Source organism: Erythranthe guttata, chromosome 9, assembly GCF_056151865.1.
Source record: "Erythranthe guttata isolate IM_541 chromosome 9, IM_541, whole genome shotgun sequence".
Classification (NCBI taxonomy): domain Eukaryota; kingdom Viridiplantae; phylum Streptophyta; class Magnoliopsida; order Lamiales; family Phrymaceae; genus Erythranthe; species Erythranthe guttata.
In genome coordinates this window covers 3,771,257-3,790,330 of record NC_142541.1, presented here as the reverse complement: position 1 = coordinate 3,790,330, position 19,074 = coordinate 3,771,257, and the positions used below count along the sequence as shown (strand labels likewise).

General features: G+C 32.5%; 1 protein-coding gene across 1 annotated transcript; it reads left to right on the top strand.

Annotated features, from left to right (window-relative positions):
* The first annotated feature begins 3,900 nt into the window (after nt 1–3,900).
* LOC105959710 (NADPH-dependent oxidoreductase 2-alkenal reductase) lies at nt 3,901–8,640 on the top strand. The gene is made up of 5 exons (XM_088823559.1): nt 3,901–4,243; nt 4,903–5,092; nt 7,265–7,431; nt 7,979–8,061; nt 8,153–8,640. Exons 1-5 carry the CDS (start codon nt 3,989–3,991, stop codon nt 8,529–8,531), a joined length of 1,074 nt encoding a protein of 357 aa, XP_088679685.1. The 5' UTR covers nt 3,901–3,988; the 3' UTR covers nt 8,532–8,640.
* The last annotated feature ends 10,434 nt before the right edge of the window (nt 8,641–19,074 follow it).

Here is a 19,074-nt window from a genome sequence, read left to right as displayed (position 1 = left end):
ATGCGTATCGTTTTTAGTTTCATTTTGTACATGAAGAAGAGCATGACGAAAATCTTGAGTTGCAAGTTAAGGAGATGCAATTAATTGATGTTAAACTCGTATATGATTTTTCTTCTTACAGTTTTCACACGTAATTAAAGAGTTCATAATTTTCCATATTATTTTCTTATAAAATATTAACCATGAAGTAAATATACCAAGTGCTTCTCATGTTTGGTCTAATATGAATCTGAACATATATGTTGTTTTCATTATTACATTCAAAAAATTGTTTGATTAAAAGTATTAAATTATTTTTAATATGAAAAATGTTGATTTCCCAAAGAACAATAGCAGGAAAATGACAAATTAAGGTATTCAAATTGAATCTTGATCCCTTAGGTGTGTTGTGTGTGCCAACATTCTCTTACAACCTTGTGTGAGAATATAATGTAAATTGTCATCATTTGTGTTTCTCTGCAAAATAGCAAAATCTATATAGGCTCACATACAACATAGAAAATTAATATTCAAAACAATGTTGTAAGAAAAGAACAAAATTGCAGTGCACGAGTTCATCTTATGAGCACAAAGATCCATAAGCAAGAAGAACTCAAGTACAACTTAACAGCTGCCAGATGTCCAAAATAGCTTACCTACCATTAAAACATGAATCAATGTATCTGCACAGAAAGTAGCATCATAAGGACAAATGAATCATTTTTCTACAACAAGGTAAATGGATAAAGAATAATAATAAAAAAAAAAAAAAAAAAAAAACTCACGAATTATGCTCAGAGTTCGATATGTTTCTATCTGACCACAAAATAAAGGGTACTAACAAATTTATGCATATATGGAAGAAAGGAACAGGGAATTTGAGACATATTTGAAATCAATAAAAGAACAGGGAATTTGAAGATAGATTTGAAATCAATATGGTTTTCGAATTATAAATTTACACTTTTAAATAAAACGATGATGATTGGGACCTGGGAGAGGCGTAGGGAAAAATATAAACTCGTCTCGAAGAATCAATATTTTGAACTAATTTGAAAAGGTTACCCACGAAATTTTTGCTATCAGATAAGGGTTCTTGATTTGATGACCGGAGAGGGACTTCTGTAGAAGATGAATATTTTAGTTTATTGATTTATGATAATTATTATTCTGTCGTCAAATTAAAGTAATTAATTTATTAAGTATGAATTTAAAATTAAGTTTCAAATCTGAACTAAAATGGGCTTTTATGTAATTTTATATGTAACCCATGTGTCGTACTTTTATTTACTAGGTTCGTACTTATCTTATGTGGCGCAATTTTATTGGAAGATTACGGTCCGAGAAGTACAACCCTCTCGGACCCTAGACAACCCCATATGTCTTTAGTCAATAAACACTTCCCGTTAATATGTATTATAAATAAAGAAAAAAATTAAATATATGACAAATTACTTTTACACTCAATTCTTAATCGTAACCCAATTTAATCAATTTTGAGCACAAAAATCCAATTTTGACTTTTTTTAAACTTTCTTTTTCTGAAGTTTTTTTTGCCGCCGGTTTTCAGCGTTGATTTTTTCGATTTTTTTTGTATGTTTTTTCCGCCGCCGGTTTCCGGCTTTGCCCGTTTCGATTTTTTTTTTCATGTCTGCTTTTTCTGCCGTCGGTTTCCGGCATTGACTTTTTTTAGTGCTTTTTTTTTCCTAAAATTTTTATCCGTTTCTTTACGCTCGCCACTAAACGTTGACCATCATTAACGTAATTTTACTACCGTTGACAGAACATTTATATAATTGTGCTATCGTTGACAGTACAGTTACAATCAGCGACGATATTATTATTTTGTTAGTTTTTTTTTTTTTGATTTGTTGACAAGTCAACGTAATTATATTGTTGTCGTTGACGGTATTGTGGACGAATTAACATAATAATATTACTGTCTACTATTGTAATATTACTGTAAACACAATACTGCTACTCTACTGTCATCCACATCAATATTAATTCTTTTGGCTTTTAATTATGTTTACATTTGTTGAACGGTCAACATATTAATATTATTCTATTACACAATAATAATGACTTTTGTTGTGTTAATATTACTGTGTGCTAGAGATTAATATAGCTAGCAATATTACCGTGTTAAGCTGTATTTAACAGTAATATAGTTAATATGACAGTCAACCACAACAATATATATATATGGTTATTTTCATCATATTTTGGAAATAATGTGATGTGAGAGGGGTTTTTGTAGTTATATGTAGGGGCTCTTTGAGAAAACCCCCTCACTACTTTTTTTTAATTGAGGGAGGCCCAAAATATTTTAGTCCATTTGAGAAAAGTCCATACCCATTTTCAGCCATTATGTTTTCCAGCTTTACCTCCGCCCGCCACCTCATCACTGGGTCAGCGCCCTGCGAATTTTTTTTTTTCCGTTTTTTTAATCGACTATGAAGCATAGTCGATTTAGTCTTAAATCGACTATGCTTCATAGTCGATTAAGGAAAATATTTAATTTTTTAATTTTTTTTTGTTTCTAATTTTGTTTTTAATTTTTTTTTGGTTTTTTTAATTTTTTTCTCTATCAGGTTTATTAATGCATAGTCGATTAAAATTTTAGCTATTAAAAATAACAAATCAAAATTACAAAAAAAATGCAAAATCAACTATATTTAAATAAAATATACAAACATTGTAATTGATTTATACATTGGAATCAATAAAAAAAATCAAAAAAAAAAAAAAATTAACAACTGGAGTCGGTTAACCTTAATTGACTACTGAACATAGTCGATTAAGCCTTAATCGACTATTGAACATAGTCGATTAAACACACGTAGTCGATTAAGGGCCCTGCCTGCGCGAATTTCTTTTTTTGCGCCGTCTTCTTCCACAATCCACCTAAAAACCCTAGATTTGCTCTTCATCGTCACCACGTCGTCGCCACACCACACCATCACCACCCCACTTCCATATTTTAAGTAGTACGGAGTAGTGAGTACAGACAATTTCTCTTCTTTACATAACCTTAACCTCCTCCGCCGCTCTATCGTCTCCACGCCGGAGCTCCACAACTCCAGAGCTGCCGCCGCGGTATCTCAGCCCGAACCAGATCTCCCGAAGCGGACACCTGTAGCCGGCGCCCCGGGTCCACTTCCCCAACCCGGACGACGCAATCGAGGTGTTCGTCGACGGGTACCCGGTCAAAATCCCCAAAGGAATGACGGTGCTTCAGGCGTGCGAGATCGCCGGCGTTGATATCCCGAGGTTCTGCTACCACGACCGCCTCTCTATCGCCGGAAACTGCCGCATGTGCCTTGTCGAGGTCGAGAAATCGCCCAGGCCCGTCGCTTCTTGCGCCATGCCATGGGAATGTGTTATTTGGCTTGTTTGGTTAATGTTGATGCTGAATTAGGGTTTCAAAATAATATATTGACAATTAAGGGTAAATTTGGAATTACAAAAGTAATATTTGGTAGAATACTAACCAATGGGGTTTTCTCAAATTATTTTTGGAAGGGAGTTTTCTTAACTACATTTCCTAGATGAAGGGGTCTTGCTAATAATCCCTTATATGTAATACATGGGATATATGATACAAATTTCATAGTACAAGAGTGTTTTTATATTTAAGCCTTAATTTTTTCACCTTTAACTTTAAATTAGAAGGGGATTTTTCCTAATTAAAATAACAAAAGATGCTTTTGACAATTCAATACAACGCACAATGCATAAATGGTGGCGAATAAAATAACCTAGATAATCAAATTGAATCTTTACAATATTGTTTTCTTTCATCTGCTCCATTCTACTCAGTACTCACCACATCTCACATGCATGAGTCTTTAAATATGTTATTAGTGATCTTAATTTATTACAAGTTGGCTATAAATTATGGAATTAAATATTATTTATATCCCATTATTAATCAAATCTTGAGTCCTTTAATTCATCTCATCTTCTCCCCACAAATTAAAGAAGCTCGGACAACTCAAAAATCTCAATGGAAACCGTAATGAATAAGTACGTTGTAACAACGAGCAATATCGATGGAGCCCCGAACGAATCAAACTTCGCGATTTGCGAACAAGTTGTTTCCTTGGAAGTACTACGACAGCCAGCTGGTCAGGGTTCCGACATCGTTGTCGTCGTGAAAAATATGTACGTGTCGATCGATCCGTACCAGATAAACCGAATGAAGAGTTACAGTTGTTCGCAGGAAACTGTTTCTGCAGCAGCTGCTCTTCTTCCTGGACAGGTTATCATTCTTATAATATATAAACAATTATTAATGTTTAATTTTCTTCACTTTTTTTTTTCCTTTGATAAATATGTTTTCTAATTCTGTAAAAATAATTTCTTTAAACAAGGCTGTTAAGATAAAATATTATATTTTACAAAATAAGTTTGGCTTGGGTTTGCTTTAATTTTGAAAAAAATAAAAGAAATTAAAACAATTTATAGTGGTATTTTTAAAATAGAAGTTAGTGAGTGTGAATAAGTTAAAGTTTGTTATTTATAAAAACATGTGATGTGTTTGCAAATGTCCTATAAATTGACTATAGAAAACCAATTTAGAAGTTTTAATATTTGCAAACAAGAATCATTTTCAACTTATGATCACCCATTAATGGTACGTACCTATTAAAATGCTAAAAAAAATCAATTAAAGGAAAAAAAAACTTAGACCACAAATTCTATTAATTTAGCGAAATGTTAAATTATCGAACTAATAATTTACTATTTTTTTACGAGTCAAGAGTCGAGACCATAAAAAAAACTATTATTTAAGAAATGTTATGAAATTTATCGAGGTTATACTGTATCATTTTTGTATAAATTATTTTTGAGTGACACCCTAATTGAAATATATGTGCAGATATTAGTAATTATTTAAAGATAAAAAATATTGTACAGGCCATAAATGCAAGTGGGGTTGGGAGAGTGGTGGGTTCTACGCATCCAGAATTTAAAGAAGGAGATCTTGTTTCGGGAGCCCTAATATGGGGGGAATATACCCTTGTCAAAGGCATTTCTTTACAGTGGTTGCAGAAATTGGATACAAATCTCTCATTTCCACTCTCTTATTATGCTGGAGGAGTTCTAGGTATTATTATTAATTATACTTTAATCATCATATAAATTCATTTATAGTTTTATCATTTTTTAGGGCAAATTGTACGTCACTCCCTATAAAGTTTTACTTTTTGCACTTTACTCCCTCAAAATTTGGAAATGTGAATGTCGTTCTTAAAAATGTTATTTTTGTTGCACATTGTCCGATAGCAAAATTTCCATGGATTATTCCCTGGAATTGAGGGTTTTTGTAAATGTTATTTTTTTAGTAACTTGGGCCCTAAAGACATTATTTTTTTTCTGCACGTTGCTCCTTTAAATGTTATTTTTGTTGCACAATGCCTAACAAAAATTAGCTTTGGGGCAAAGCGCAACCAAAATAATATTTTAACGGAGAGTTTATCCATTTTTTTAATTTTTAGGGAGTGGAGTACATTTTGTTCTTTTTTTTTTATTTGAGATTATTAATATTAACTTAACCAATATTCAGAATTTACAAATCCCCGCCCGTCTTTCAACCAAGGGGTTTTTGCGCATAAGACTCCAACCAAGCATCTTTATTATTCTAGGTTTAGGGGATATATCTCTTTCACCAATATACCCATCCCTTTAATATTTATTATAAATAAATGAAACATTCATTTATATGCCAATATTACCCTCAACTATTTATACCCAATTCTTAATTGTAACCCCAATTTAATCAATTTTGTCCACAAAAATCCAATTTTGACCACAAAAATTCAATTTTGACTTTTTTTTGGAGCATACTTTAATATGCTCCAATTTCATCCTGTTGTTGACGGTAATATTACTGTTGTTATAGTAATATTGCTGTCAACCACATCAATATTATTATTTTGTTTAGATTTTTTTGTTTGTTTGAGTTATTCATGGAGTAACGTAATAATATTACTGTCTATTATTGTAATATTATTGTGGTTGATGTTATTATAATAATATTACTGTCACTCACAGTAATATTAATTCTTTTGGCTTTTTATTATGTTTACATTTGTTGAACGATCAACATAGTAATATTACTCTATTACACAATAATAATGAGTTTTGTGTTAATATTACTGTGCTAGAGATTACTAGAGCAATATTACTGTGTTAAACTGTAGTTTAGTTAATTTTACTGTGTTTAACAGTAATATAGTTAATATTACTGTCAATCACAGCAAGCAATATTGTTGTTTAAACGAAAAAAAAAAATTACAGAAAAAAAAAATTCGAAAAAGTCAACGCCGGAGACCGGCGTTGACCGCCGAAAACCGGCGAAAAAATCCGGAAGAAAAAAAAAATTTGAAAAGTCAACGTCGGAAATTGAATAATTTGTAAAAAAAATAATTTGGGTCGAAATTGAATAATTTGTGAAATTTGGGGTCAAATTGAGGTTAAATTAAGTTAAGGATGAAATTAGAGCATATTAAAGTATGAGGGGTTATTTTAGTCCTTTACAAAAATCTGGACTATGTATGGACTTATTGGTAAAGGAGATTTTTGTCTGGATCACTTTATGAATAAGTACCCATTGATGGACTTATTTGTAATCACCCCTTTTACCAATGGGTGACGGTGAGATTCGAATTCACGATCACCGATTCTTATTTAAGTAATACTTTTAAAATATTTATTTAAAAATAATAATTACTTTTTCTTTTTATTAATTAGCAAGTGTCTTATAAGATGTTGTAGGAGGTCACAACACTTCCAAATTCGATCAACCACCCTCATAAATTCTAGGGCAAATTACGGCCACACCTTGAGGTATGACCAAATTATAAAAAACTCATCTTGTTTGGGTAATTATAGTCACCCCCTTCTTTTAAATGTTTTTACATAAAATTTATGTAATTCAGTTACTTACCGAATCAAATCGTATATTCAGTTGGTAAACAGTATGAAATGTTGGCGTACCGAAATTTCGATTCCGTTTTACCAATTTAACATCCCTAAATTTACTTCTGTAGGGGTATTTTCGTAAGATAATACATAGTTGAGGGGTAACTGTAATTACCCAAACAGGAGGGAGTTTTTCGTAATTTGACCATAAATCAGGGGTAGCCATAATTTGCCCTAAATTCTATATTGATGAAAAATTTATTAATTTGCAATAAAATAAAAACTTACATATATACTAAAAATTGTTTGGAGTAAATTATGGTTTTATTCTTAAATATATCAATAAATATTGTAGGAAGCAGCGGGCTTACAGCATATGGAGGGTTTTTCAAAGTGTGCAAGCCTAAAAAGGGAGATAAAGTGTTCGTTTCTGCCGCTTCCGGTTCAGTCGGGAGTTTAGTCGGACAATACGCCAAGTTGTTTGGTTGCTACGTCGTCGGATGCGCAGGAACCAAACAAAAGGTGCACTTTTAACGTCGTTGTTCTATTTTAATTAACTAATATGATCATATATATACTACTAGCTAGACATGACCAACGGTCGGTCCGATTCTGGTTCCAAACTGGCTGTTCCGGTTCCATAATATGAATTAACTGGAACCGGACCGCTATTTACGGTTCGTAGGCAGTTCTCACACCGCCGGTTCCAGTTTCGATTTTGAAAGTGGGTTTTTGTTTTGTTTTTTTTTTTTTTTTTTTTTTTTTTTTTTTTCTCTTTCCCACTATTTTCAAGGATAAATTTGTAATTATTAAACTAATATTTAGCCTATTTCAGTTATTTTGTTACTAAAAAATTGATCTTTTTAGTTTTTCTTCTTTTTTTTTTTCCCCTCATCTTCCTTAATTTCTTGTACAATTTTGTTCATAACAATAAAAATCATTAATGTCCGATTATTTAAATGTTCACCCAGTCCGGTTCCGGTGGGCCCGGGGCCATGTCTACTACTAGGTATTGTACGTAAAAGATGAAATAAAGCTTTTCTTGGTCGTCGAACATAATGTTTTGTAGGTGGACTTACTAAAAGATGAACTCGGGTTTGATGATGCATTCAACTACAAACAAGAAACCGATTTGAACTCAGCTCTTAAAAGGTACTAACCGATAAAAACCTTATATTATTGGTTGAATTAATTACACGCAAACTCATAAACTATTATCGGTATATGCCTAATTAATTACTAGGTACTTCCCGGAGGGGATTGACATATACTTTGACAACGTGGGAGGCGAAATGCTTGAAGCGGCAATCAATAACATGAATGTTTTCGGTAGAGTATCCCTTTGTGGAGTTATATCCGAATATACGGACGACGGTAAAAGAGCCAGGCCCGACATGGTAGCGGTGGTCTATAAAAGAATTAAAATAGAGGGTTTTCTGTCTGTCGACTTTATGGATATATACCAAGAATACATTTCCACGACTATAAAATATCTTCAAACGGGCGAATTGAAGGCCGTCGAAGATATCTCGGACGGTCTAGAAAGCATTCCGACTGCCTTTGTCGATCTTTTCCGTGGCAATAACGTCGGAAAAAAGATTGTAAGAATTTCTCAAGACTAGGTTTATTTTTCAATTTGTTTCTTTAATACAATGTTATGTACTGTCAGCTTGCTCTCCTGTAATAAAGTTGAACCCATTCATGTGATCATTTTATATTCACGTGTGAAAATATTGAATCCATATTTTTACCAAATATGATCAAAATTTTAATTATTTATGTCTATTAAATGTTTTCTAGCATTTGAATTATAATCTTGATTGTGAAATGTTTTATTGTTTTAAGAATTTGATTCAGAGATTGGTGATGGTAAGACATCTTCCACCCACCTTCATATCCCATTTTTTTCACCTAATTTAGGTGTTTTTAACCTCTCAATTTAAATTACTAAATCAACATTGTGATGATTTGGTTTTAGTCTCCCATTGTGGTCAAACCACATATCACCATATTACCAAATCCTATATTTTCACCAAATTTTTTGGTGAATAAATTTGCAACTCCCACCCTACCACCATTTTACCATTTTTTTCACAAATTCCTATTTTTTTCTATCAAATATATAAATTGAAATAGGATTTGGTTTTAATTAACACCATTTTACCATTAGGATATAATATTATTATATTAACTAATTTCATGTGATTACCAATTTATAAACATATTAATAGAAAATATATTAGTGTTAATTAATAAATTAGTATTGAAAAGATAAATACATTTTTTTTTTTTTTTTTTTATTATTATTATTATTATTATTATTATTATTATTATTATTATTATTATTATTATTATTATTATTATTATTATTATTATTATTATTATTATTATTATTATTATTATTATTATTATTATTATTATTATTATTATTATTATTATTATTATTATTATTATTATTATTATTATTATTATTATTATTATTATTATTAAATAAATATAAATATGTTAGGCTAAACAAGGTTTTAATGAGGCCCCTTTGACCTTCAAAATTATTAATGCAATAATTTGTTTTGGCCAAATAAATGTTGTAATATTATTTTTTAAACCATGTTGTAATATTTTTATGCATTTAGTTATGAAATTATTGTTTATGTGTGATTTTATTATATGTATAATAATTTACGTTGATTTTCATTCATGTTTCAATAGTTTTTTAGAATTTAATATAATTTTAAAATTATATAATCAATAAAATTATTACTTATATCGGATCTATAATCAATATTTTTAAAATTAAAATAGACAAGAATTATAATTAACATTAAATTTATAATTTTGTGATATATTTTGTGAAATACCTTGGTAGACCAAACCAAATGCTATTCTCTATAAATAGAAAAATGGTGAAATATTATTATTTCATTGTTTAATGTAAAATTTGATGGAATTGGTGGGAGACCAAATACACTATTTATTCATAAAAAATAGTGAAATTATAGAATGATGTGCTAAGCGTGGGAGATAAACCCATTTTTTTACCACAAAAAATAGTATTTGATGAAAAAATAGTGGTTAAGTTGGAAAAAAGCTCTAAGAAAAATGAAAAATTAAGGAGTTGGAGAGTTATATATATATATATATATATATGGTGTTTTTGTGCATAAGGCCCCAACCAAACATCTTTATTATTCTAGGTTTAGGGGCTATATCTCTTTCACCAATAAGCCCATTCCTTTAATATTTATTATAAAAAATGGAAACATTCATGGTATATGTCAATATTACCCCCAACCCTTTATACCCAATTCTTAATTGTAACCCCAATTTAATCAATTTTGTACACAAAAATCCAATTTTGACTTTTTTTTTTTCAAAAAATATTTTTTGCCGCCGGATTCTGGCGTTGACTTTTCGATTTTAATTTTTTCTTCCTGATTTTTTCGCCGGTTTCCGGCGTTGATTTTTATTGTTTTTTTAAGTATTTTTTTTTGGTTTTTTTTTTTACGTCCGTTGCTAAACGTTGACCGTAATTGTGCTGTCGCTTATAGTAAATTAACGTAATTATACTGTCAATGAAAGTTAATTAACGTAATTGTACTGCTGTTGACAATACATTTATGTAATTGTTCTGCCGTTGACAGTAAATTAACGTAATATTATTATTATTTTTTATTTTTTAATTTTTTTTTTATTTTGTTTGATTTGTTAACATGTCAACGTAATTATATTACTGTCGTTGACAGTAAAATAACTGTAAACACAATAATATTACTGTCAACAACATCAATATTATTAATTTTTTTGGGTTTTTTGTTTTGTTTGAGTTATTCACGGAGTAACGTAATAATATTACTGTAAACACAATAATATTACTGTGGTTGACGGTAATATTACTATTGTTATAGTAATATTGTTGTCAACCACATCAATATTATTATTATGTTTTGATTTTTTTGTTTGTTTGAGTTATTCACGGAGTAACGTAATAATATTATTGTCTATTATTGTAATATTACTGTGGTTGACGGTAATATTACTGTTGTTATAGTAATATTACTGTCACTCACATTAATATTAATTCTTATGTCTACATTTGTTAAACGTTATAGTAATATTACTCTATTACACAATAATAATGAGTTTTGTTATGTTAATATTATTGTGCTAGAGATTAATATAGCAATATTACTGTGTTAAACTGTACTTTAGTTAATTTTACTGTGTTTAACAGTAATATAATTAATATTACTGTCAATCACAGCAATAATGTTGTTTAAACGAAAAAAAAATGTTACAGAAAGAAGAAAAAAAAATCGAAAAAGTCAACGTCGGAGACCAGCAAAAAAATCCGGAAACTTTTTTTTTTGAAAAGTCAACGCCGGAATCCGGCGGCAATTTTTTTTTGTTTTTTTGAAAAATAGAAAGTTTTAGGCCAAAATTGAATAATTTGTCAAATATGGGGTCAAATTGAGGTTAAGTTAAGTTAAGTTAATGATAAATTGGAGCATATTAAAGTATGAGGGCCTATTTTAGTCTTTTACAAAAATCTGGACCATGTGTGGACTTATTGGTAAATGAATTTTTTGTCTGGATCTCTTTATGAATAAGTACCCATTGATAGAGAGAGAGAGAGAGAGAGAGAGAGAGAGAGAGAGAGAGAGAGAGAGAGAGAGAGAGAGAGAGAGAGAGAGAGAGAGAGAGAGAGACTCCAATGCTAGATATCAAAAATGAGTTATCAAATACTCATTTGATATTTGAGAAGTATTTTAGTATTGATTTAAAATTCATCTACTCCAACCATGGTTATCAAATTAATTATCAATTGGAAGTTTATTGGTGGTTTTATTTATAATTGCAACGTGTCAACTTCTGATTGGATGGTTAGGAGGTTACATTTTTGATAACTCAATTTCCAGCAAGTATTTTTACAACCCAAAAGATAAATTATCAAAATGGAAAGCTCATTTGATAATTTCATGGGTTAATATGCTATGAGCCCCTAGTTTGAAATATAATTTGAACTAAATGACAACTCTAAATCCAATTTTTTAATTAAATCCTTAGTTTGAAATAATATATGACTCACATCTTTAATTTTTTTTAATCCCTATCTTGCCCTTAACCCTAAATATTATAACCACATAATCACGTTTATTTCCCATATCTACTTTTTCTCTTTCGTTCTTCTCTTTCTCTCTCTCTGTCTCGCGTCTCGCTCTCTGGCTCTCTCTATCTCTCTCGTTATTTCCCTCAATCTCAACCTCTCTTTCTTCACCGCTCCACTCCATGGTTTGAAGGGAGATGGTGGCAGAGATCTGGCATCCGAATTGTAAAAGCCAAATCCAAAAATTAAGACTATAATCAGTGTGATCAGAAAATATTCGAGTTCTTCATGATTTTCTATTTAATCGGATTGTTGTTATATTTTCTGAAATAATCTCCACTCCTTAGAATTTTGATCTGATCCATTAACATCAGAATCAAAACGTGCTCATTAAATATTTTCCTTTTTGAAAAAAATGATGTAAGGCGGCGGCGGCGGTTACTCTAGAGGGGAGGCGCCGACGCTCGGGGATGGTGCCGGTGGCACAACAATGTGGGGGGGGGGGGGGGGGGGGGGGGGAGGTGGGGATGACAACGGACAGCGTGGGTTGGGTTTGTGGCATCTTTAGCGGCATGGGTGATGTTGGCATCGTGGATCTAGGGTTTGGTGGAGGGGATTATGGTATGATGGGCAAATCTAAGATTTTTCGATTTCATGTCTACAGATGTCTGTGGGTGTCTATGGTGTCTGGCATCTAGGATTGAAAGGAGGAGTTAGTGTTTTAAGAATATTGTGACTACAGATTACTAAAGTTTTCTACGGGTGTCTATACGTGACTACGGTCTACTACAGCTTTCCTACGATTTTCTGTAGATGACTATGGCCGAAAAAAATTGTGAAAAAGTACGAAAATGCAGAAAAAAACATGTTCTACGACAAAAAAATAATAACAAAAATGTTAGATGCAAAACTTAAAATATTAAATGCAGAATAAAATGATAAATACTGTTTAAATATTACTTGGTGCAAATTTTATTTTTTGTGTATATGAGGGCATTTTTTGAATGAAATTTATAAAGGATGTGAAGCAAATGTTTAGTTTGACTTGTCATTTAGTTCTAATAAGTTTTGTCACCAGGGACCTATATCTTAAAGCCCCTAATTTCATTAGAGTTAAAGATTTCTATTTTTATGTAAGTAAATGGGAGTTAAATGTTTGAATACTCTATTTGGTGACCCCATTGGAGTTGCTCTTATACAAGTATATAAAAAGAAAGGTTTGTCCCGAAACCCTAAAAGTAGTTTTTTTTATAAATATTTTTGTAAAATATTTATTCCCTTTATTTTCTCATTTTTTATAGCACATTCGAAATTATTTGTTTGTTCTTCATTTTTATAGATAATTTCTCACTAAACAGGGTCAATTTTTTTTTTATTAAATATTTTCTTGTTCTTTTTTTCTTTTTTTTTTTTTTCTCTTCCAGCACTAAATTTTCTCTCTTTTTTTATAGGACAAGTTTGTTTAATGTTTTTTTCCCTTCCCCACTAAGCACGATCCACTTTGAATTTATTTTTTCACGTTTGTTTTTTCTTCCTTCTAGCACTAATTTTTTAAGGCGGTTCTCCAAGCCATCCCTGCTTATATGATGGGCTGGTTTTTGCTCCCATCAGGTCTTCTCCGAGCGATTGAGTCGGCAATCCAAGCATACTGGTGGGGAAATGGATCGAAGCATCAAATGTCATGGATTGCATGGAAAAAGTTGTGCAAGTCGAAGGATCTTGGCGGTCTAGGGTTTAGAGATATGAGGTGCTTCAACTTGGCCATGCTTGCTAAACAAGCTTGGAGAATCATGACGGAACCTGAGCTTCTTCTATCTCGAATATTACAAGCAAGATATTTCCCGCATGGCTCTTTATTCTCGGCACATTTGGGCTATCGACCCTCGACAACATGGAGGAGCATATGGTTGGTTCGAGAGCATGTTTTTCAGGTCTACGTCGGAGGGTGGGAAACGGACAGTCGACATCCATTTGGGCAGACCCATGGCTCATGGAGGATGGTCGCTTTAGGGTTTTTACGAGGAGACCAAATGATTCTTCTTTCCCGAATAAAGTGTCGGACCTTATTGATCCGCTGACGAACTCATGTGATCTCCAAATTATTGCAGATAACTTTTGGCAGGTGGATAAAGATCGGATAATGGCAGTCCCAATCGATTGCCCTCAAGTTGAAGATCGTTGGGTCTAGCGGTTCTCAAATCACGGTAAGTTTACGGTCCGCTCTTGTAACCATCACATTTTGATGTCTATTTTGCCGCTCCATTATGACCATGGGGCAGACGGGTGTTCGACTAGCGGATTACCACACTTCGACTGGAAGAAAATATGGAAACTAACTATTCCTCCAAAGATCCAAATCTTCCTTTGGCGTGTATGCTCCGACATTTTGCCGACTAACTTGGAACTGTGCCGTCGAAAAATTGTCATAGATCCTTGCTGCCGCAAATGTGGAGCTTCTCACGAATCATTCCTCCATACTATCACCAAATGCAGCGGGGTGGAGGTGGTTTGGAGTGCACTTCAGCCGGTTTGTTCGCGGAGAATAAAATGGCGTCATCAAAGGGTTGGGTCGACCTGTTATTCAAGGAGCTGAAAGTTGATGAAGTTTGTTTGGTGGTGATAGCTATGTGGAAGCTGTGGGACAATTGGAACAAGAAAACCCACGGGGAAAACAGGACCCCGTTAGAGGAGGTCTGCAGCTGGAGCATTTCCTATCTAACGGAGTTTATGCAGGGAATGACTAAACCCCTTCAGCTTCGGAGTAGAAGTCATCCAGCTCATTGGAAGCCACCGGAAAGAAGAGTGATAAAAATTAATGTAGATGCCGCGTTTTCGGTGGGAGAAACATTCTACTCCCTAGCGTGTATTGCTCGAGATGATAGTACTAAATGTGTCTGGTGGGTTGCCTATAAAATTCACGGACGTCCAAAGGGGATAGACGGAGAGGCTCATGCGGTTCTCCGAGCTCTGGTTAAAGCTAAAGAATTTGAATGACCCAAAGTTATCATCGAAGGTGATGATCTCTCGGTTATCCAGACCCTACGGGACTGCTCCGTCAACTCGGCATCCTTTGGTGCGTACATTGAGAATAGTATTGTGATTGCGTCTTCATTTTCATCTTGTTGTTTTGAATATATTAAACGCTTGGGAAATTGTTTGGCCCATGCGATAGCTAAATATTATGGCCACTCTTGCACGGAAGGTGTTACACTTCCAACTCATTTTGCGCATATTACCTAATAATATTCATCATCTTTTCTTAAAAAAAAAAAATTATTGTTAAAATAGATATATAGATTATGATTGCAATTAGAATTAGTGAAACTTTTACATTTTCTGTGTTTCATTGTTTTACTATTGTATATTTCATATATGTTTACTAATTTTTAATTTTTCTTATCTTATATTTTTTTTAATATCCGCCCGTGCAATGCACGAGGCAAAATACTAGTATATATATATATATATATATATATATATATATATATATATATATATATATATATATATATATATATATATATATATATTTTTTTTTTTTCTTTTTTTTTATTTACTTATTTTCCTTTTTTGTTTGCGTAGAGTTCCATGATTAATGTTTTTTTGAGGAAACCCTCTCATTACTCTTTTTAATGGAGAGAGGCCCAAAATATTTATCCACATCCATTTCTAACTATTATATTTTCCAGTTTTGTCCCTGCTCGCCACATCATCACCACGTCACGTGCTGGTCATCAGCGATTTTTTTTTATTATTTTTTTATTCCATTTTTTTCTATTTTTTTCATTTTTTTCTGTATCAGTTTTATTAATCGGCTATGAAGCATAGTCGATTAAGGTAAATCCACTATGACGCATAGTCGATTAAGAAAATTCTTAAAAAAAAAAATTAATTTTTTTTTCTATATCAGGTATATTAATAGACTATGATGAAGCATAGTCGATTAAGAGTCTGCTACTAAAAATAACAAATCAAAACTGCAAAAAAATGCAAAATCAACTTAATTTTACAAAAATAAAAAATATAAAACATTATAATTGATTTATACAATTGGAATCAATAAACAAAAAATCCAAAAATAAAAATAAAAAATTGGAGTCGATCAACCTTAATCGACTACCAGAGCATAGTCGATTAAGAATTTGCTACTAAAAATAACAAATCACAACTGCAAAAATGCAAAATCAACAACATTTTATAAAAACAAAAAATATACCAACATTATAATTGATTTATACAATTGGAATCAATAAACAAAAAATCAAAAAAAAAAAAAAATGGAGTTGATCAACCTTAATCGACCACCAGAGCATAGTCGATTAACTTAATCGAGTATTGAACATGTACATTGTCGATTAAGGTTCCAACATGCGCGAATTTCTCTACATGCCCCGTCCTCCGCCCGATCCCACCAAAAAACCCTAAATCTGTCTCCCCATCGTCACCACACCACCGCCACACCATACTATCCAACCAATCCTTAACAAGAATAAAATAAATAAAATAAATAATTCATACAAAAAAATACAAATTAGCATTTCAATGTTCAAAAAGAAAAAAACGATTCAAGGTACTGACAACCCACTGCGTCCTCGACGACAAGCTCCAGTCGTCGGTGGAAACCACTGCCGCCAACTACAGATCCGTCACCACCCTTCACGCGGTGGCGGAAGGCGGTGACAGACACTCTTCCACCATCACCACCGTCGGTCGACGTCTTGTTTTTCCTCTGAATTTCAGTCGAGAAGAGAAGAGAGAAGAGAGAAGATGAGATGATAAGAAAAGGAGAAGAAAGAACGGCAAATGAAATGGATTAGGATTTTGAAATGTGAAAATGAGATTTCATATTAATAAGGGTGGTTTGGGAATCATTAAAATAGCATTTGGGTGGGATATTAGCTAAGGGGATTTTCTCTAATTATTTTTTGGAGTAGCTATTTCCTTAACACATGTTCCTAAATGCGGGGTTCTTGCTAGTTATCCCTTCTTTATATTAATTTTTTTTTTATCTTCTACCTTTCTAACTATATCTTCCAATTATTAGAAAATCTAAACCAACCCATGTAGTATACTTCCAATTTCAGTCTCCTATTTTTTTTTTTGAGAAGAATCGATCAATATTATTGGGCGATATCCGCCAAGTCCGAAGGAAGGGTTGCTCCCTCGCTACAAGAATGACCATAGATCGACACTAGCATATGTGCCAATTTATTACCAGATCGTCTAATAAAATCAAACGTACAAGATACAAAGACTCTAGATAAAGACAGACTTTGTTCAATGAATGCTCCAAACGGAAGAACCGAATGATTCTTGTCCCGAAGCGCTGTTATCACCTGTAAATTGTCCCCTTCCACAATAATGTTCGGCCACTCCTTTTCTTGTGCTGTGATTAATGCCCTGAGAATAGCATGGGCTTCTCCGTCTACCACCATTGGCCGACCGGCGAACTTGTGAACCATCCAAAACAAGCACTCGCCCCTAGAATTGCGAGCGACAAGTGAAGTAGCATAATACGTCTCACCTCGCGGAAAGCTTGCATCCACATTAATTTTGATCACTCCATCGTCCGGTGGTTTCCACTTCGTAGGGAGTCGTTGAGGTTGTGTAAGAGACGAACGCAGTTGATGTTCTGAATGCTCCTTGAGGTATTCTCTACACCAACTCAAGATTGCGACCGCTTGTAGCCTGCTCTCCCCGTGCATTTCTCAGTCTCCTATTTAATTCATCCATTTATATCAAATCTTCATAGATAATTTATTTTTTCTCTACTAATTTTCTAATCGCTATTAGTTTATTCTTTGTTATCTCAATGGAATGGGTTTCCACTTTCATAATTGTCTTGGTAATTTTCTATTTTTATTTTTATTGATTTGTGCTTTATTAGATACTTCATTAATTTATATAACGATTAATTTCATATTACAACAATTAAGTTTATATGATATATTATTTTGTTGAGTGGGTTTGCATCATCAAATTTGTATAAATATTGATGGTTTTAAATTTATATTAATTGTTATTGTCATGTATTAAAGTAATCATTATTTTCATTTTTGAAATATTATTTCGTGTATCTGTTGGGGCTTGTTGAATTATGTTCAAAATTTTGAATTATCCCAATGATGATGTTAAGTTGGGCAAACAGGTTGAATAAAATTACGAGATACATCACGAATTTTGATTTTGAGTCGTTAAGACGTAACTTGTTTATGCATAACTTTGTCACTACATATTCAATCTAGCTAATTCAAATTAGATTAGAACACTGTCTCAATGGACCACCGTTTTCGTGTTATGAATTTTGCCAAAATCAAAGTAGAAAAGAGTCAAAACCAATTGAATTAAATCAAGACCTTCTAATCTTTAACATCTAGAAAAATATACAATTAAATTAGTTGATTAATTAGATATTTCAATGGGATGACAGATCTTACAAGGGTCTTTAAACGTTTCAATGCCGATTTTTCGTCACACAAACCAGTGGCCTGGTAGACCAAATCGAGCGCATAAGATGCTTGATTCTGCAACATGTTAGGTTGAAAACGCGGCCCTCCAGATTTAATTTGTAGCAACTATATCTATTGCATGTGTAGGTTATATATCTTTGCATTTGCTTGAAAGGTGTTGATAGTTTCACAACGGACCATGTTTCGCCCTTGTATTCATGTAAAATAAATTTTTAACAATGTTAATTTGTTGAAGAATTAAAATAAATTGTTATAATTATATAAACGAAAATTCGAATACACAAAATTATGATCATTAAAGCTATGACAGCTAGCAATCCGGATTCTTCGAAAAAAATGGTTGTTAGTTGTTTCTCCTTCTCTCTCATTTTCCTCTCCATATGCTCTAAATCTCTATCCTCTCATCTTCTGCATTGTGATTTCTACATGTAGTTGTTGTGCATTTGTGTCGATTGCGGCTGTCGAAGGCATAAATTACATTCGGAATAAAAGATTGATCCCATTGTCCACCTAGGAATTGGTGGATTGTGATACGGGAAACAAACATAACATTGCGATGGAGGATATGCAACCGTAGCGTTTCAGTATATC